Source organism: Panthera pardus, unplaced genomic scaffold (assembly GCF_024362965.1).
Source record: "Panthera pardus isolate Hobbes unplaced genomic scaffold, ASM2436296v1 HiC_scaffold_16, whole genome shotgun sequence".
In the NCBI taxonomy this organism is placed as follows: domain Eukaryota; kingdom Metazoa; phylum Chordata; class Mammalia; order Carnivora; family Felidae; genus Panthera; species Panthera pardus.
Window position 1 is genome coordinate 69,713,050 of NW_026526721.1, and position 16,941 is coordinate 69,729,990.

The window sequence follows — 16,941 nt, forward strand, 5'->3', positions numbered from 1 at the left end:
TTTACAATAGCCAAGATAAGGAAGCAACCTAAGTATCCATCAATAGATGAATGGAGAAAGGTGTGATATATATCTATAATGGGAAAAAAAGGTGAAGTCTTGCTATTTGCGACATACTGAGGGTATTATGCCAAGTGAAATAGGTCAAAGACCAGTACCTGATGATTTCACTTATATTAGAATCTTGAAAAATCAAACCAAACAAAGCAGAAACAAACTCATAGATACAGGAAACAAAGTGTTAGTTACTAGTTGAGGGAGCAGTTGGGGAATGGATGAAATAGGTGAAGGGGGGATTAAGAGGTAAACTTCTAGATATAAAATAAACCACGGAGATGTAATGTATAGATATAGTCAATATTGTAATAACTATATGGTGACTGATAGTAACGACTTATTTTGGGGATCAGTTCCTAATGTATAAAAATATCGAATCACTATGATGTACACCTGAATACTAGGATATTCTGTATAATTATACTTAACTAAGAAACAAATTATTGGGGTGCCTGGGTGGCCCAGTTGCTTAAGCCTCCAACTCCTGATTTCTGCTAAGGTCATGATCTCATAATTCATGAGATCAAGCTCCACATCAAGTTCTGCTGACAGTCTGGAACCTGCTTGAGAGTCTCTCTTTCCCTCTATGCCCCTCCCCCACTCATTCTTTTTTCTCTTTCAAAATAAATAAACAAACATGAAAAAAAACCAAGTTAAAACAAATTGTGATAGAGTAAGAAAGGCAGTAGTCAAAACTAAGAATTGGGATTTGTACATAATCTGGTACTTAATGGGTGCAGAAAGGCTCACTTTGGCTGTGGTCAGATTAGAGGTTTGTGAGGAATTTTTCAACCATGTCACAGTGATTCTAAGACGTATAGTATAAATGTCTGATTGCAAGGTCAGTTTTTATTGGGTTTGCTATTTTGGTAACGAACTTTTTTTGGCAACATAGAAGATTTATGGTTTTTTGATACTGTTAACCTATAAATGCTCTAAAATTAGACATTGAAGAGGAGTTGGCTAGCATCGTTCTCTGCCCTGGGGTTCTCTGGCCTATCCAAAGAGTCACTTCACCTGCTTTTACTCACTTGCTGTCCAGCAGGGGCATGGAAAGGAATGGCACATACTGATTTAAAATTGGCTAGGTACTTGACAAATTTCATATTAAAAAAAAAAATTGGTTAGGTACTTTTTCAGAAAAGTCATGATCAGTTTCTTGATTTTTTTTTTTTTAATGTGTTATTAACGAACAGTGACTTTGGTGTTTTTGCAGGGGATAATCTTGGCCAACAGTATAATAGCCCACAAGAAGTTATTGGCAAACGAGGATCTGATATCATCATTGTAGGCCGGGGCATAATAATGTCATCAAATCGTCTGGAAGCAGCTGAGTTGTACCGAAAAGCTGCTTGGGAAGCTTATTTGAGTAGACTTGGAATTTGAGTGTCTTGGATACATGTTTGTGAAGACCTTGAAGATACATGGTCTCCTGAGAAGCGTGGCGTGAAATAATAAGCAGCATTTAATGGATTGGATTCTTTCATGGGTTGTGTGTTGGAGTGACTTCTGGATTTTTAACAGTCTTTAGGAAATACTGAATGATGAGTAATCACTGCGTTGTTACTATAATAAATTTATTTTCAAGCTTTTTTTTATTGAGATTGATGTTGGTTAGGCAGTCACAGTCCTGCTTGTGTTGGGATCTTTCATATTTGAAAGATCAGACTTTCTTTTAATTGTTGTGACACAAAAATTTTAAGACATCAAAAGGCCCAAACCGTTGTAGTATTTCATGTGCCTTATGTGATGCCCAAATAATATTTAAATATTTGCTGTTCTCCTTTTCTATTTAAAAGTGATAGTCGAAGTATCCATAGAGAAATAGGAAGTGGGGAAGGTGATGGTAACTGCAACCCTGAAGCCAATATCTGGCTTTCATTTCGATCACAGGCAGCAGTTATGGACCTGTGCTGAAGCAGGCAGAGCTTCCTCATGCCTTATTGGATTACAAGTGGACGAGCTGCTCTTTCATTTGTTTAAAGACAATAGTCAAGACATCTAAGGTTCCATTTGAAGGTTTGCTCAGATCCTGCACAATTATCCCAACTACCCTGGACAAGAAAGTCTGCCTTCACCAGAAATAGAAAGGAGCCCAGCAACAGAGCTGACGCTGTTACCAACATTTCTGGGTTTCCACTGAGGTAGGGCCAGGGACATGCACCTTCACAGGCCCCACCTGCACGCATGTGCCATAACCAGTTGAGCAGCCCCTCTCTGGTCCCAGATACACTATTTTTCCCACCAGTTCTTCTGAGTTTCTGCACGATCCCTCTTTTCCAGTAGTGACAGAGATTTGCCCCCATTCTATATATTTCTTTTCATCTTTTCAGGAACAGTCTTGGGAGTAAAGGGTACGAGCTCAGATGCCCATTTTGAAACAGGTGGCCCCACCCTGTATGTTCAAGGTCTTGTTTAGGAGGGTCAGTGTGGCAATTGCAGCTGAAGGCTCTCCGTCCTTAATCCATCAGCGTGTTGAGAAGCATGCTAAGAACTACTGAACTGGTAAGATATGTTTTTCAGATACAATGAGACATCTTGGGGTGTCCCATTCCCGCTGGGTCACCTACACCCGGCCTTCACAGGTATAAGCTCTGGCCACATCAGTATACTAGCACTGCCTCTTCTACTGAAGCTCATCCAAGACCCACTAGGTAATGAAATTAGAGACCCTGACCATGCATTTAAAATGCAAATTCTGGGCTCCACCAGAGATGCTGCCTCAGATTTGGGGTAAGGCATTTCTAACAAGTGCTTCCTGTGATTCTGATGTTTGAGAATAAGCCCAGCGGTTTTGCAGGCCTTTTATCTAAGCAAAAACCCCACCCGGACTCATAAAACTTTGGAACACAAACTGATTCAGATAAATAACTTGGCTATCTCAGGAACTATGAGAGTACTTTTCAGCTTGGAAGTATTTTGGAGACATTAGATCATGTAGCCCTTTCTTAGTCAAGGCATATTTACGGAGCCTAAGTACTGAGCATTATAACCTGTCCTAGTAACAAAAGGGAACAGCCTTCACAGAACACGTGTAAGACTAATGGAGTGGAGAATTCTATCCCCTGGCTTCTTCCAGTATTCTAGGCATTTAGTAATGCATAAGCCAATTGCTTTGTAGTGCTGGAAGTACCTAAGAAATCTGGTCTGGTTCCCTTACTGTTCAGCTACAGGAGTATAGACCCAGGATGGTAACGAAATCCACTCGCTGCAGCTTGTGGCTAACACAGTCCTGGAGTCTCAGTCCCAACTCAACCTTAATCATTGATTGTAGTTACCTCTAGGAAAAGTCCCCTAACGTAGCCCCTAGGGACTGACAGAAGGCACCTTCAATGTTACTTCCTCTCAACTCCCATTCACCCATCTCTCTGAAGAAAATGGCTGCTGGGTTCATTCAGGTAAGGCCTAGAAGCATGATTACAGGCTCTGCCAATATCTCCAAAGAAGAGAACAGGTGCCAGGTATTGTCTCCATTAAGGTAGAAGAAGGAACAATAGTGAGGAGGCTCAGGACTTGTGGAGGAGTGTGTGTGTGTGTACACCCCAGCGGGTCAACTGGATTTTCCTTGGCTAGGGAGGAACTGAGGTTTCTGACAGATTATCCTAGTTACTGTAATGCTGGCCCTTAGAAGTCTGTAGGCCTCCTACCAGCCACAGGTTTGCTGTTCTAGGAGCATCTGCCCCACCTCTCAAGGTGTACAGAGCCAAGGGTAGACAAAGTGAGGAAATCCAGCAACCTGGGGAGGAAAGCAAAAAAAACCACCCATAGTAGCTCCAAGAGAGCAGGGATTCAATCTTGGATTCATTGCAATACTCTCTGTACTTGGGATGGGGCCCAGCAAACTTTCTGAATGTTCACACAAGGCTTCTGGTAAGAGTGAGCTGCCCCAGGAAACACCACACTTCAGAGACCAAAGTACCAAAAACGAGACCTGAGTTTTGGGAGAACTTAAATAATTTTAGTTTTGAATTTGAAAGTGGGATGGAAAATTTTAAAGATGGTATGATAATATTGAGAACTACATTCATGGGCTGGAAGAGCAAGTGGAAGAAACCATTAAAATTCAGAACAAGGAGACAAAAAAATGGAAGTAGTAAGGGAGTAGATGACAGCCTTAGAAGACAGATGCAGCAATAAAACTGGGAGGAGAGGCAATCATTTTAAAATAACTGACCTCTCTTGGGGGCGCCTGGGTGGCTCAGTTGGTTAAGTGTCCGAAGTGGACTCAGGTCACGATCTCGTGGTCCGTGAGTTCGAGCCCTGCATCGGGCTCTGGGCTGACAGCTCGGAGCCTGGAGCCTGCTTCCGATTCTGTGTCTCCCTCTCTCTCTGCCCCTCCCCTGTTCATGCTCTGTCTCAAAAATAAATAAACGTTAAAAAAAAAAAAAAAAAAGAAATAACTGACCTCTCTAGTTTGAAAAAATACTTGAGTTTGCAGATTAAAAGAGCCCACTAAGTTCTAGGCAGGAGTTATGGACAAAGGCATAGACTTAGGCATATCCTATGAAAATTATTGAATTTCTAGGATAAAGATTACTAAAAAAAAAAAAAAAAAAAAAAAAAAAAATCAGACCAGTAGCAGACTGTTACCTTTAACACTGGAAGCCTGGAGACAGGTAGTGACACATGGGGGCCCCAAGAGGAGAAGACGGCCATAACCAATAATCTGAGCCCAGCCATATGATCCCCTGTCAGGTGGTAGCAGCCAGTTGTAAGTGTTTCTTAGGCTTCCTGTTCACAGGGTACTTTAGGACTCAGACTCAGTGTCTACATCTAGATATTAGAATAGAATTGCAAAAGGATACAATACAATCGCCACTTTAGTTTGGTACTTTCTATCCAATCCTGAGAAGATTCAGTATCTTCCTGGAAGAACATGTCTCTTGAGGCTGATAGGAAGGAAAATCTGGCTGATGTCTCTTATGATGGTATGGAAGTCCTTTTCGAAGTCTAAAAACTAAGTTCCATGATGACCAGGACAGTGATAGTCTGGTGCACTTCCTGTATGCAAGAAATACTTGGTTGATTAAATGATGAAAGAATATACATATAGCTGCAAATCTACATATAGACATAAAGGGGTAAAAAAGCTGAATGTATCTACCTCTATAGAAAGGGGGTAAAGAGTATAACAAAAATACCAAATTGTTAGTCAAGAGACAGGGATTCTCATCCTAAACTCTGCTTGTAATTAGCTCTTCTGCAGCCTTGTACAAATCATTTCTCATTGGTCCTCAATTTCTTCATCTGTGAAATGGGGTGATTGGATTAGATGATCTCTAAGGGGCTTCCAATTTCAGTTCCCTAAGATTCTGAGATTTCCTAAGATTCCAAGTCACCACTTCAGCTACTAGCAGATCCCAGTTCTATTGGCTAGATACACCCACTCTACCTCTGCGCCACCAGCTTCCACCTGACGGGCCCTTTAAAAGGCACAGGCTCAGTGCATCTCACTTGCTAGTGTAGATATTGAGTAAGAAAAAAGTAGAGTGGAGCCCACACCAACCTTCCACAGGAGACCCAGCTGATTTATAAGCATAATAATAAATGCTTATTATTGTATGCCATGGGATTCTGAGGTGGTTTGTTATGCAACGGTAGCTTAACGATGTGTTGCAGCTCTCTAAGACCTACCCCTGGTTACCAGGAAGACAAAAATTTTATTCCACCAAGAATCAGCCTTCCCAGTCCTCCCCTCTGGGTACTTTCAGTAATCTCTCTAAAAGAAATGGCTGCCTGACTGTGGCAGACGTGCCAACTGCAGACAGTGAGTCTGATGGCTAGCTCTGCCCACCAACGAGAGCCTTTCAGTTAAACAGGAAGGGAGCAAGACCTGCCCCAGGTGTGACAGAAAAGCTAATTGCAGACAGCAAGTCTGACTGTTAGCCCTACCTGCTAATGAGCCCAAAGTGGTAGCCTCAAACAGGCTTCTCAACAGCATGGAGATCAAACCCTGTGCAGTGCACCCACAGCAGACAAAGCAGGTCATTGCAGCTGGCTGGGCTGAAGGCCACCATGGCTCAGCCACACACAGTAGGGCACATGCAGCCCACACAGGGGATACCCCAGGAGCACCTGGTGCTGGTGACCAGCAGGGATTGCACTACAAGATGACACAGGACTTCTACAAAAAAGATACTACTTTTAAGACCAGGAGCTGTAGCTGACTTACTGAATACATAGAAACAAACACAGAATTAGATAAAATGAGGAGATACAGGAATATGTCTCAAATGAAAGAACAAGACAAGAATCATAGTAAAGGAGCTAAATAAAATGGAGGTAAACAACATGCCTGATAACTCAAAGTAATGGTCATAAAGATACTCACTGGACTTGAGAAAAGAGTATATGAGCTCATAACTTCAACAAAGAAATAGAAGATTTAAAAAACAAGTCAGAGCTGAAGAATTCAATAACTGAAATTAAAAAATATACTAGAGGGAATCAATAGCAGATTAGAGGATACAGAAAAATGGATCAGTGATCTGGGAAACAGTATAAGGAAAACAACCAGTCTGAAAAGCAAAACTAAACATAATAAAAAAAAAATAGAATAGGGTAAGGGAACTCAGCAACACCATCAAGTATAATAACATTTGCATTATAGGGATCCCAGGAGAAGAGAGAGATAAGGACACAGAAAATTTATTTTAAGAAATAATAGCTGAAAACTTCTCTAATCTGGGGACAGGAACAAACATCCAGATCAAGGAATCACAGAGAGCTCCCAGCAAAATTAACCCAAGGAGGTCCACTCCAAGACACATAATAATTTAAATGGCAAAAAAATAGTGATAAAGAGATTTTCAAGAGCAGCAAGAGAAAAGAGTTACATACAAGAGAAACCCCATAAAGGTATCAGCTGACTTTAAAGCAGAAATTTTGCAGGCCAGAAGGGAGTGGCATGATATATTCAAAATACTGAAAAGAAAAAAAACAAAAACTCAATAACCAATACTCTACCCAGCAAGTTTATCATTCATATTAGAAGGTAAGATAAAGAGTTTCCCAAACAAACAAAAGCTAAAAGAGCTCATCACCGCTAAACTAGCCTTAAAAGAAACATTAAAGGAGATACTTTAAGTGGAAGGAAAAGGCTGTAAATAGAGGAAAATTATGAAAGAAATTCACAGGTAAAAGCAAACCTATAGTAAAGGTAGATTAATCACTTATAAACCCAGTATGGAGGTTAAAACATCAAAGTGATAAAATCAATTATACCCACAAAAATTAGTCAAGAGATGCACAAGGTAAAATGTTAAAGATGACATACATAGAACATGGAGGTGGGGGGAGTAGAAATTTGGTGATCTTAGAATGTGTTAGAACTTAAATGACCATCAACTGAATAAAGACTACTATAAGATGTTGTACATGAACCCAATGGTAACCACATATCAAAAACCTGTAATAGACACACAAAAGTAAAAAGAAGGGAATGCAAGCAAAACATCAACACAAACCATCAAACCACAGGGAAGAGAGCAAGAAATAAAGAAAGAAACGGAGAAGTTACAAAAACAATCAGAAGACAAATTAACAAAACAGCAATAACTATAAACCTACCAATAATTACTTTAAATGTAAGTGGACTCAATGTTCCAATCAAAAGACAAAGGATGACTGATGGATAAAAAAATAATAATAATAATCTATTTGCTGCCTACAAAAGACTTATTGCAGACCTAAAGACACATGCAGACTGAAAGTGAAGGGATGGAAAAAACATATGCAAATGGAAGGTGGGGGGTGGCGCAGGGTAGCGATACTTCTATCAGACAAAATAGACTTTAAAACCAACTGTAACAGTCTACAGCCATACCACCTTGAACGTGCCTGATCTCGTCTAAAACGGACTGTAACAAGAGACAAAGAAGGACACTACATAATGATAAAGGGATTAACCCAACAAGAGGAGGATATAATAATTGTAAATATCTATGCATACAACCTAGGAGCACCTAATACCTGAAGCCAACATTAGTGGACATAAAGGGAGAAACTGACACCAGTACAATAATAGTAGGGGAGTTTAACACCTTACTTACATCAATGGATAGATCATCCAGCTAGAAAATCAACAAGGCAGCAATGGCTTTGAACAATACATTAGACCAGATGGACCTAACATATATACAAAACATTCCATCCAAGAACAGAATACACATTCAAGTGCACATGGAACATTCTCTAGGATAATCAAATGATAAGCCCAAAGCAAGTCTCAACAAATTTAAGAAGGTTTAGGTCATATCAAGCATCTTCTCTGACCACAACAGTATGAAACTAGAAATCCATTACAAGAAAAAAATCTGGAAAAACACACAGGGAGGCTAAACAACATGCTACTAAACGATGAATGTGTCAAGGAAGAAATCAAAAGGGAAATTTAAAAATACATGGAAACAAAACACAGTCGTCCAAAATCTTTGGGACACAGCAAAAGAAGTTCTAGGGGAAAGTTTAAAGTGTTATAGGCCTACGTCAAGAAACAAGAGAAATCTCAAACAACCTAACCTTATACCTAAAGGATCTAGAAAAATAAGAACAAAGCCCAAAGATAATAAAAGCAAGGAAATAATAAAGATTAGAGCAGAAATATATGAAATAGAGATAAAACACACACACACACACACACACACACACACACACACACACACCCCAAAACCCCAATGAAACCAAGAGCTGGTTCTTTGAAAAGATGAACAAAATTGATAAACCTTTATCCAGACTCATCAAGGAAAAATGAGAGGACTCAAAATCAGAAATGAAGGAAGAGAAATAATAATCATGTGACAACACAAATACAAAGGATTATAAGAGACCACTACAAAAAATTATATGCCACAAATTGGACCACCTAGAAGAAATGGATAAATTCCTAGAAACATACAATGTTCTAAAACTGAATCAATAAAAAATAAAACATTTAAATAGACTTACTGGTAGTAATGAATTCAATCAATAATCAAAACTTTTCCAACAAACAAAAGCCCAGGACGAGATGTGGCTTCACAGGTGAATTCTACCAAACATTTAAAGAGTTAACATTTACTCTTCTCAAAGTATTTCAAAAAATAGAAGAGGAAGAAAAAATTCCAAATTCATTCTGTGAGGTCAGCATTACCCAGATACCCAAACCAGACAAAGACAGTGCCCTAATCAAAAACAAAAACAAAAACAAAAACACCTACAGGCCAATATCTTAAATGAAAATAGATGCAAAATTCTCAACAAAATATTAGCAAAATGAATTCAACAATTCTTAAAATATACCATTCACCACGATCAAGTGGGATTTAGTCCAAGGATGCAAGAGTTGTTCAATATTCACAAATCTACCAACATGATATATCACATTAACAAGAGGAAAGATAAAAAACATATGATCATCTTAGTAGATACGGAAAAGGCATTTGACAAAATACATCCATTCATGATAAAATTTTCAACAAAATAGGTTTAGTGGGAACATACTTAAACATAACAAAGGCTCTATATGAAAAACATACAGCTAACATCACACTCAATGTTGAAAAATGTAAAGCTTTTCCTCTAAGGTCAGGAACAAGACAAGGATGTCCACTCTCACCACTTTTATTCGACATAGTACTGGAAGTCCTAGCCACAACAGACAAGAAATAAAAGGCATCCAAGATGGTAAGGAAGAAGTAAACCTCACTCTTTGCAGATGACACAATACTTATATGTAGAAAACCCTAAAGACTCCACCAAAAAAACTATTAGAATTGATAAATGAATTCAGTAAGGTTGAAGGATACAAAATTAAGGCACAGAAATCTGTTGCATTTGTATACACTAATAATGAAGTAGCAGAAAGAGAAATTAAGGAAAATTTACAATTACACCAAAACAAATTACCTAGGAATAAATTTAAGGAAGTGAAAGGCCTGTATTCTGAAAACTGTAAGACACTGATGAAAGAAATTAAAGATTTTGACATAAACCAATGAAAAGCTATTATATGCTCATGGTTTGGGACAATTAATATCATTATAATGTTCATAATCACCCAAAGCAATCTCTATCAAAATACCAAATTTTATCAAAATCCTAAAATTTGTGTGAAACCAAAGACCCTGAATAGCCAAAGCAATCTTGAAAAAGGACAAAGTTGGAGGTATCACAATCTCAGATTTCAAGACATACTACAGCACTGTAGTAATCAAAATGGTAGAGTTCTGCCACAAATGCAGACACATAGATCAATGGATATGTGAGCATAGAGAGCCTAGAAATAAACCCACACCTATATTATCAATTAATCTACAACAAAGGAGGCAGGGGTATATGATGGGGAAAAGAGTCTTTTCAATAGGTGGTGTTGGGAAAACAGCTCCATGCAAACGAATGAAACTGGACCACATTCTTCCACCATACCCAAAAATGAACTCAAAAAGGGTTAAAAACCCAAACGTGACACCTGAAACCATACAACTTCTAAAAGAAAACATAGGCAGTAATCTCTTGGACACTGCCTTTATCAACCTATTTATGGATGTCTCCTCTGGCAAGGGAAAGAAACGCAAATATGAACTATTGGGACTACACCAAAATAAAAAGATTTTGCATGGCAAAGGAAACCATCAACAAAATGAAAAGGCAACCTACTGAATAAGAGAAAGTATTTGCAAATGATATATCTGATAAGGGGTTAATATACAAGATATATTAAGAACTCATACGACTAAATACCAAGAAAAAAACACTTGATTAAAAATTGGACAGAAACCCTGAATAGACATTTTTCCAAAGAAGACACACAGATGGCTAACAGACACATGAAAAGATGCTCAACATCACTAAACATCAGGGAAATGCAAATAAAAACCACAATGAGGTGTCACCTCATACCTATAAGAGTGGCTAGTATCAAAAAGATGAGAAATAACAAGTGTTGGTGAGAATGGGGAGAAAAGTGAAACCTTGTGCACTGTTGGTGGGAATGCAAACTAGTGCAGCCACTATGGAAAACTGAATGGTGATTCCTCAAAAAAAAAAAAAAAAAAAAGAAAAGAAAAAAGAAAAGAAAAGAAAAGAAAAAGAAAAAGAAAAAAGAAAAAAAGGAAATATCATATAAACCAGTAATTCCACTTCTGGAAATCTATCTAAAGAAAATGACAACATTAATTTAAAAATATATATGCATCTCTATGTTTGCTGCAGCATTATTTACAATAGCCATGTTATGGAAGCAGCCCAAGAATCCATTGATAGATGAATGGATAAAGAAGATATGGTGTGTGTGCGCGCGCACACACACACACACACACACACACACACACACACATAGTGGGATATTACTCAGCCATTAAAAAGAATGAGATCTTGCCATTTGTGACAACATGGATGGATCTAGAGGGTATTGTGCTAAGTGAAATAAGTAAAAAAAGACAAATACCATATGATTTCACTTATATGTGAGCTCTAGGATAAGAAGCCAGTCACACATTTTCCAGAAGGTGCAGTATGGGTGGAAAATCATCAAACCAGAGAAGGGGTCCCTGAGCTGGGGTCTAACACTCGCCCCAGGGGTGACTGACCTCAATTTCCTCTTTTGTAAAATGAGGAAATGCCTTCCCTGAACACCATGTGGGCCTATTGTGAGTGTCAAATGAGGAGAGGCTGCTGTTAGTCTCAGGGGTTTGCTATTTGAAGCAGGTTAAGACCAACGAAGTTTTAATTGGTGAGCCTTCCAGGGTGTTTCTGGAGTCAAACTAAGATGGTAAATGGTAACCAGTTGCCCTGATAAGTAGGTCCAGACTTTTTTATATATTACCTATTTATATATTTTATATGCATTATTCTGACAAGGGGTCAGTAGTAGTCACCAGAACAAAAAAGTAAAGTATCCTCCTATCCTAGAAAGTTAGGGCTTATGGTTACTTACAGTTTAGATCTTGCCTTTATGCACCAAGGTGTGAGGCTCTTCAGATGAAGAAATGACACAGAAGGACATGGTCAGAAGGATCCAAAAGTGTGTGTGGAGGGAGGAAAGGTGTGAGGAGGGGGCAGCAGAGAAGACAGTTCAGGGAAGAGGTCAAGGATCTCAATAAGAATCAGAGGCAGGTTATATTTTGTTGCATTTAGTTTCCAGCTTCCTGACAAGATATCCAGACAGACCAGGTCCCATCATATGACAAAATGAAGCATCAGAACTTCCTGGCATTGAACTCTTAAGAGAAATAAATTGGATATGAAGACCTTCTCACTGGGACACATCACCCAACCATCTCAGAGGCTGCTGTCAGGCTGATGGGCGGTGACCATCCAAGAGTTCCTCCCACAAACGCGACCTCACCAGGAGGGGCCTTGGGAGCTGAGAAGGGGGGCTCTACAGACACGGCTCTCCCTGCCAACACCACCATCTCTCCCCATCTCTCCTCCCCCTCCACTTCCCATCCTCCCTGGAGGGGCTAAGGCCTGAATGGAGCCAGGTCCTAAGACATCGGGAGCCCTGAGCAGGGGGCGGGGGGGGGGGGGGGAAGGACAGAAGCCAGGTGGGAGAAACCGAAGGCCTCAGCCCGCTGCCCCGAATGAGAGGGACCAGAAGGTCTCATTCCCAGCCATGCTAAAAGCCACAGCTGTTGGAGTGCAGCTACGAGACAAGCCTAAGCAGAGAAACTGCTCGGCCCTTGCTCCCGGTCTGCATTTTCAGTGCTGGCCCAACACGCACCACCCAGCATTCCTTGGTGCCTCAGACACAGGTCCAACACTTACCTCCTCCTGAGTTTCATCTGAGCACTGCCAGCTTCCTCCTCTTCACCACTGACCCTCTCAGCCAGTCACAAAGCACCCACCAGCGGCCTAGTGCCCCAGGATGGCCCTTCTCAGAAGCAGGCAGGAGCCAACACACTGGAAGCCCTCTCAAGAGAGGGAGGAGCCAGCCAGTTAAAAGGTGATACTGGAGCAGAGATAAAAGACCCCTTCCCCCTTCCCATTTCCCCATCTGTTTGTTGTTACCTGTAACCCAGCCCAACAGTTTAATGATAATGAACCTCACGCTTTGGTCCTAATTAAACAAATTTAAAAAAAAAACCCATCTGTCTCTTCCCCCAAAGAGGTGGCTGTTAGTTACTTTAAGAACTAGTCAAACAAGTGGAATGAGGATCCCTGGTCCTTTTAAAGAGGGCAATAGGTGGGGCACCTGGGTGGCTCAGTCGGTTGTGTCCAGCTGCAGCTCAGGGCATGATCTTATGGTTCATGGGTTTGAGACCAGCATCAGGCTCTCTGCTGTCAGCACAGAACTTCTTCAGATCCTCTCTCTCTCCCCAAAATAAATAAACAAACATTAAAGAGGGCAATAGTTGAATCCTAATTTGGTGAAAATTTTACACACACACACACACATACAGAAAAAGACTGAAGTCATACACCAAAAGCTGGAGTAGTTACCCCTGCTTGGTATAATTATAAAAGATTCTCTATGATATCTTTATATTTTTCCATCTTTTCCATGCATTACTTTTGCGATTAGAAAAAGTTGTTTAAAATCAGTCAATAAAGATAAGCACCATTTGAAAACCTATATTAAGTCAGTGTAGATTAATTACAAAGGCAAATAGCCCCCACCCCTCCTTTCCAACAAGTGCATCCCTGACCATCTTTCCAACCAGATACCAGGAGAAGATTTCCAGAGACTGCCAGGTGCTCTTTGCAGGTCCCTCTGCAATCATGAGAACTCCCATCTGTGTGCTTTCGCAGCAATGGCAAAAGGGCAGCGACCATCTGCCCACCCCCAGCTCCTGCTCCATTATTTGTATTAATGGAGGAGTGCTGGTGGTGATGCCTGTGTGTGGGGGCGGGGCAGGGTACCAGCATGGACACACCGCCTAAGGAAAGGAATAAGAATCACAAATTGGGGGGCGCCTGGGTGGCCCAGTCAGTAGAGCCTCCAACTTCCCTCAGGTCATGTTCTCACAGTTTGTGGGTTCAAGCCCCACGTCAGGCTCTGTGCTGCAAGCTCAGAACCGGGAGCCTGCTTCTGATTCTGTGTCTTGCTCTCTCTCTGCCCCTCCCCTGCTCATGCTCTCTCTCTCAAAAATAAATAAACACTACAAAAAAAAAAAAAAAAAAAGAATCACGGAGTGGGTCAGAATGTCAGTAGTCAGGTCTCCAAATAGCTAGTCCCAGGAGCTTCCAGCAGGGGGCAGCAGGGCGCTGTGAGCAGCTGGCTCCCACACTAGCGGTGGGTGTCACAGATGAAATAGACCTAACTTCTCTGTCAGGTGGACGCCAGGAGCAAGTAATCCTTTAGAGTGTGGGGCTCAGGAACTGAGTGCCCTTACAGAACTGCCTGATAGAAAATAAGACTTTCAACAAGTTGATGATTGTCGCCAGGAAACCACAATTGAACAGAAGAGAAACCCAATTTCTTCCAAAATCATATTTTTCTCAATTTAGAATCTCAAAGTCACCATTTTATGCATTTATTTTATATATTTATTTACACTTGGACTTACTACAAAAAGGTTTTAAGGCAGCTTCACCAAGTCATGAGGCCTCTGTTTCATCCTAACTACACAGAACAAAGGAAGGTGATAGGCCCTATTTACTGACAGACACTTGTCTTAGTGTTTGCCAAAATGAAAGAACGGTACAGGGCGCCCTGGTGACTCAGTCGATTGAGTGTCCAACTTCAGCTCAGGTCATGATCTCACAGTTGATAAGTTCGAGCCCCACATCCGGCTGGACGCTATCAGAGCAGACCCCCCTTCCGATCCTCTGTCCCCCTCTCTCTCTGCCCCTCCTTAGCTCGCACGCGTGTGCACTCTCTCTCTCAAAAGTAAATAATAAACATTTTTTAAAAATGAAGGAAGGGGAATTTGGTCCAAGGCTGAGAACAGATGAATTTGGAATGAAAGCCTAATAGCCCTGAAGTGATGCCAAGAGCAAAAAAAACTGGTCAGTGAAAGACATCCTACAAGAAAGAGCAGGTATTAGGAGGCCAACACTCTGGCTGTCATCAGTTGACCTCCTGACACGTGTCTGGGCAAGCAACTGCCCCTCTCTCACAGCTTCCTCTTACATAAATAGGGGATAGGATCAGATAATTTGTCAGGTCCCTTCTATCTCAGATATGGGAACCTAAGGGAACTTCAGGGGTCTACAGGGAAAAAAAAAAAAAGCTGAAATGGGTTTTGTGCTTTAGGCCTGGTTGGGACATAGGAATTGAGCGGGGTAGGCACTGTTCTTTTTTTTTCTTTTAACATTTATTCATTTTTGAGAGAGAGCGTGAGCAGGAGAGGGGCAGAGAGAGAGGGAGACACAAAATCCAAGCAGGCTCCAGGCTCCGAGTTGTCAGCACAGATCCCGACGCACCGCGAGATCATGACCTGAGCCGAAGTCAGACACTCAACCTGAGCCACCCAGATGCTTCCTGTTCTTATTAAGGTGTAGAGAGTGACTATTTGTGGAAATCACATCTTGACCTTTCTTTACGTGCACAATCCATTTCCAGCCTCAGCACCTTGAAACAGGGGAGGCAGGCCAGTGTGGTTTTCACAATTTCTAGCTTGGAAGTCTTCCTTTTAACCAAAACTGGGAGGGTCCAAAGGCATAGGCTTAGGTCTCCCTCGGGCATCCCATGAGGCCCTGTTTGAAGAGCCCTGGTCTGGAATAGGGAATTGGCTCTTGCTGGGTCCCCGGAGGAAGTACACAGCCTTTTCAACCCCCCACCGGGGCACCACTTAAAACCACGTCAGGATAGGAATACGCGCGTGACAGAGAGCGTCAGGCAAACACAAAGTCTTGTTTAATCTTTACTTTCAATCCCAATCTTTTCCCCTTTCATTACAAAAGTACTAAACAAACACAGGCAGAATTGGAAAACTGACATCTGCAACTATGTGCCTTCGGCAGGCATCTCAATAATCCCATCACCAACACCCCTGTGCAAGGACAGACATCAGGCAGATAATTCGCAGTAATCAGAACTATACCATAAATGCATGATCTTTTTATTTTGTACAAAAATGATCAACACGACAAAAGCCAGAGCGCGTGTTGGTTTTGCACACTCTGATACTCCCAAGATCCTTCTCCTCTGGCCAGGCTCAGCCTTCCTGGAAGGGAGAGACAACCTAGACCCCCAGCAGCTCACCCGAGTCAGCAAGCTGGATGTGGTGTGGAAAGCTGAGAGTGTCAAAGTCCCAGGCCTTTCCTGGGCTTGGAGTGGTGGCGGCCTGGTGTGGCTGTGGCCCAGAAGCCAGGTGGAACACTGGCTGCCTTCCTGTGCAGGCAATGGGCTCCTGGCCCAGGCTCACAGGAAGGTGTTTTTGCTTGTCCCTCTAGGGAGCTGTGATCCAGTCGAGCAGCTGTCCAGGGCGTATCAGTCTCCGACTTATCGTCAGCCCCCTCTGGCCCTCCTCGGAGGAGCTGTCAGTCCACTGTGCCATTGTAGGGTTTGTTGAACTTGTTAAAGGTGAAATCCACAGTGTGTGTGGAGATGGGCTTTCTGTACAGAGGGTTGGAAGCCTGCAGAACACAGAAGGCAAGAGGACACGTGTGTGTCCATTCATTTGAACACACACTCTAGGGGTCAGAGGCCCTTCCTCAGTCAGTCACCCCGGAAGGCGGAGCACGCAGGCAGTGGCAGCCCCGTCCTGCAGGACCATCCCTGCCTCCACATGTCATGCCCTGGGAAGGACCCTCCCTGTCTCTAAGATTCCCTCTTTCTCTCTCAGACGGGCTTGGCCAGATGGTCTGTGAAGTTCCTTCCAACTTTAACAGAAACTAAGTGGGGATTCAGGGGTGCTGCTCCCTGTGCTGCTCAGTCCTTCAGGAGCATGCAAATTGCTTGGGGAGACAAGACTCGCACAAATGGATGCTATCATAGACTCTAACAACTTGAGTTCATTT

General features: G+C 41.8%; 2 protein-coding genes across 3 annotated transcripts in view; one reads left to right on the plus strand and one right to left on the minus strand.

The window, feature by feature from the left end:
- The window catches only part of UMPS (uridine monophosphate synthetase), a 32,606-nt gene extending 30,951 nt beyond the window's left edge, over positions 1 to 1,655 (plus strand). The window contains exon 6 of the mRNA XM_019448640.2: positions 1,274 to 1,655. Within this exon, the coding sequence (XP_019304185.2) occupies positions 1,274 to 1,443 (170 nt within the window). The 3' untranslated portion in view covers positions 1,444 to 1,655. The remainder of the gene's footprint in view (positions 1 to 1,273) is intronic.
- Positions 1,656 to 15,829: 14,174 nt separating this feature from the next.
- The window catches only part of ITGB5 (integrin subunit beta 5), a 122,453-nt gene continuing 121,341 nt past the window's right edge, over positions 15,830 to 16,941 (minus strand). For both annotated transcript variants that reach the window (XM_053903460.1, XM_053903459.1), the window contains one exon: positions 15,830 to 16,557. In XM_053903460.1, the coding sequence (XP_053759435.1) occupies positions 16,462 to 16,557 (96 nt within the window). In that variant the 3' untranslated portion in view covers positions 15,830 to 16,461. The remainder of the gene's footprint in view (positions 16,558 to 16,941) is intronic.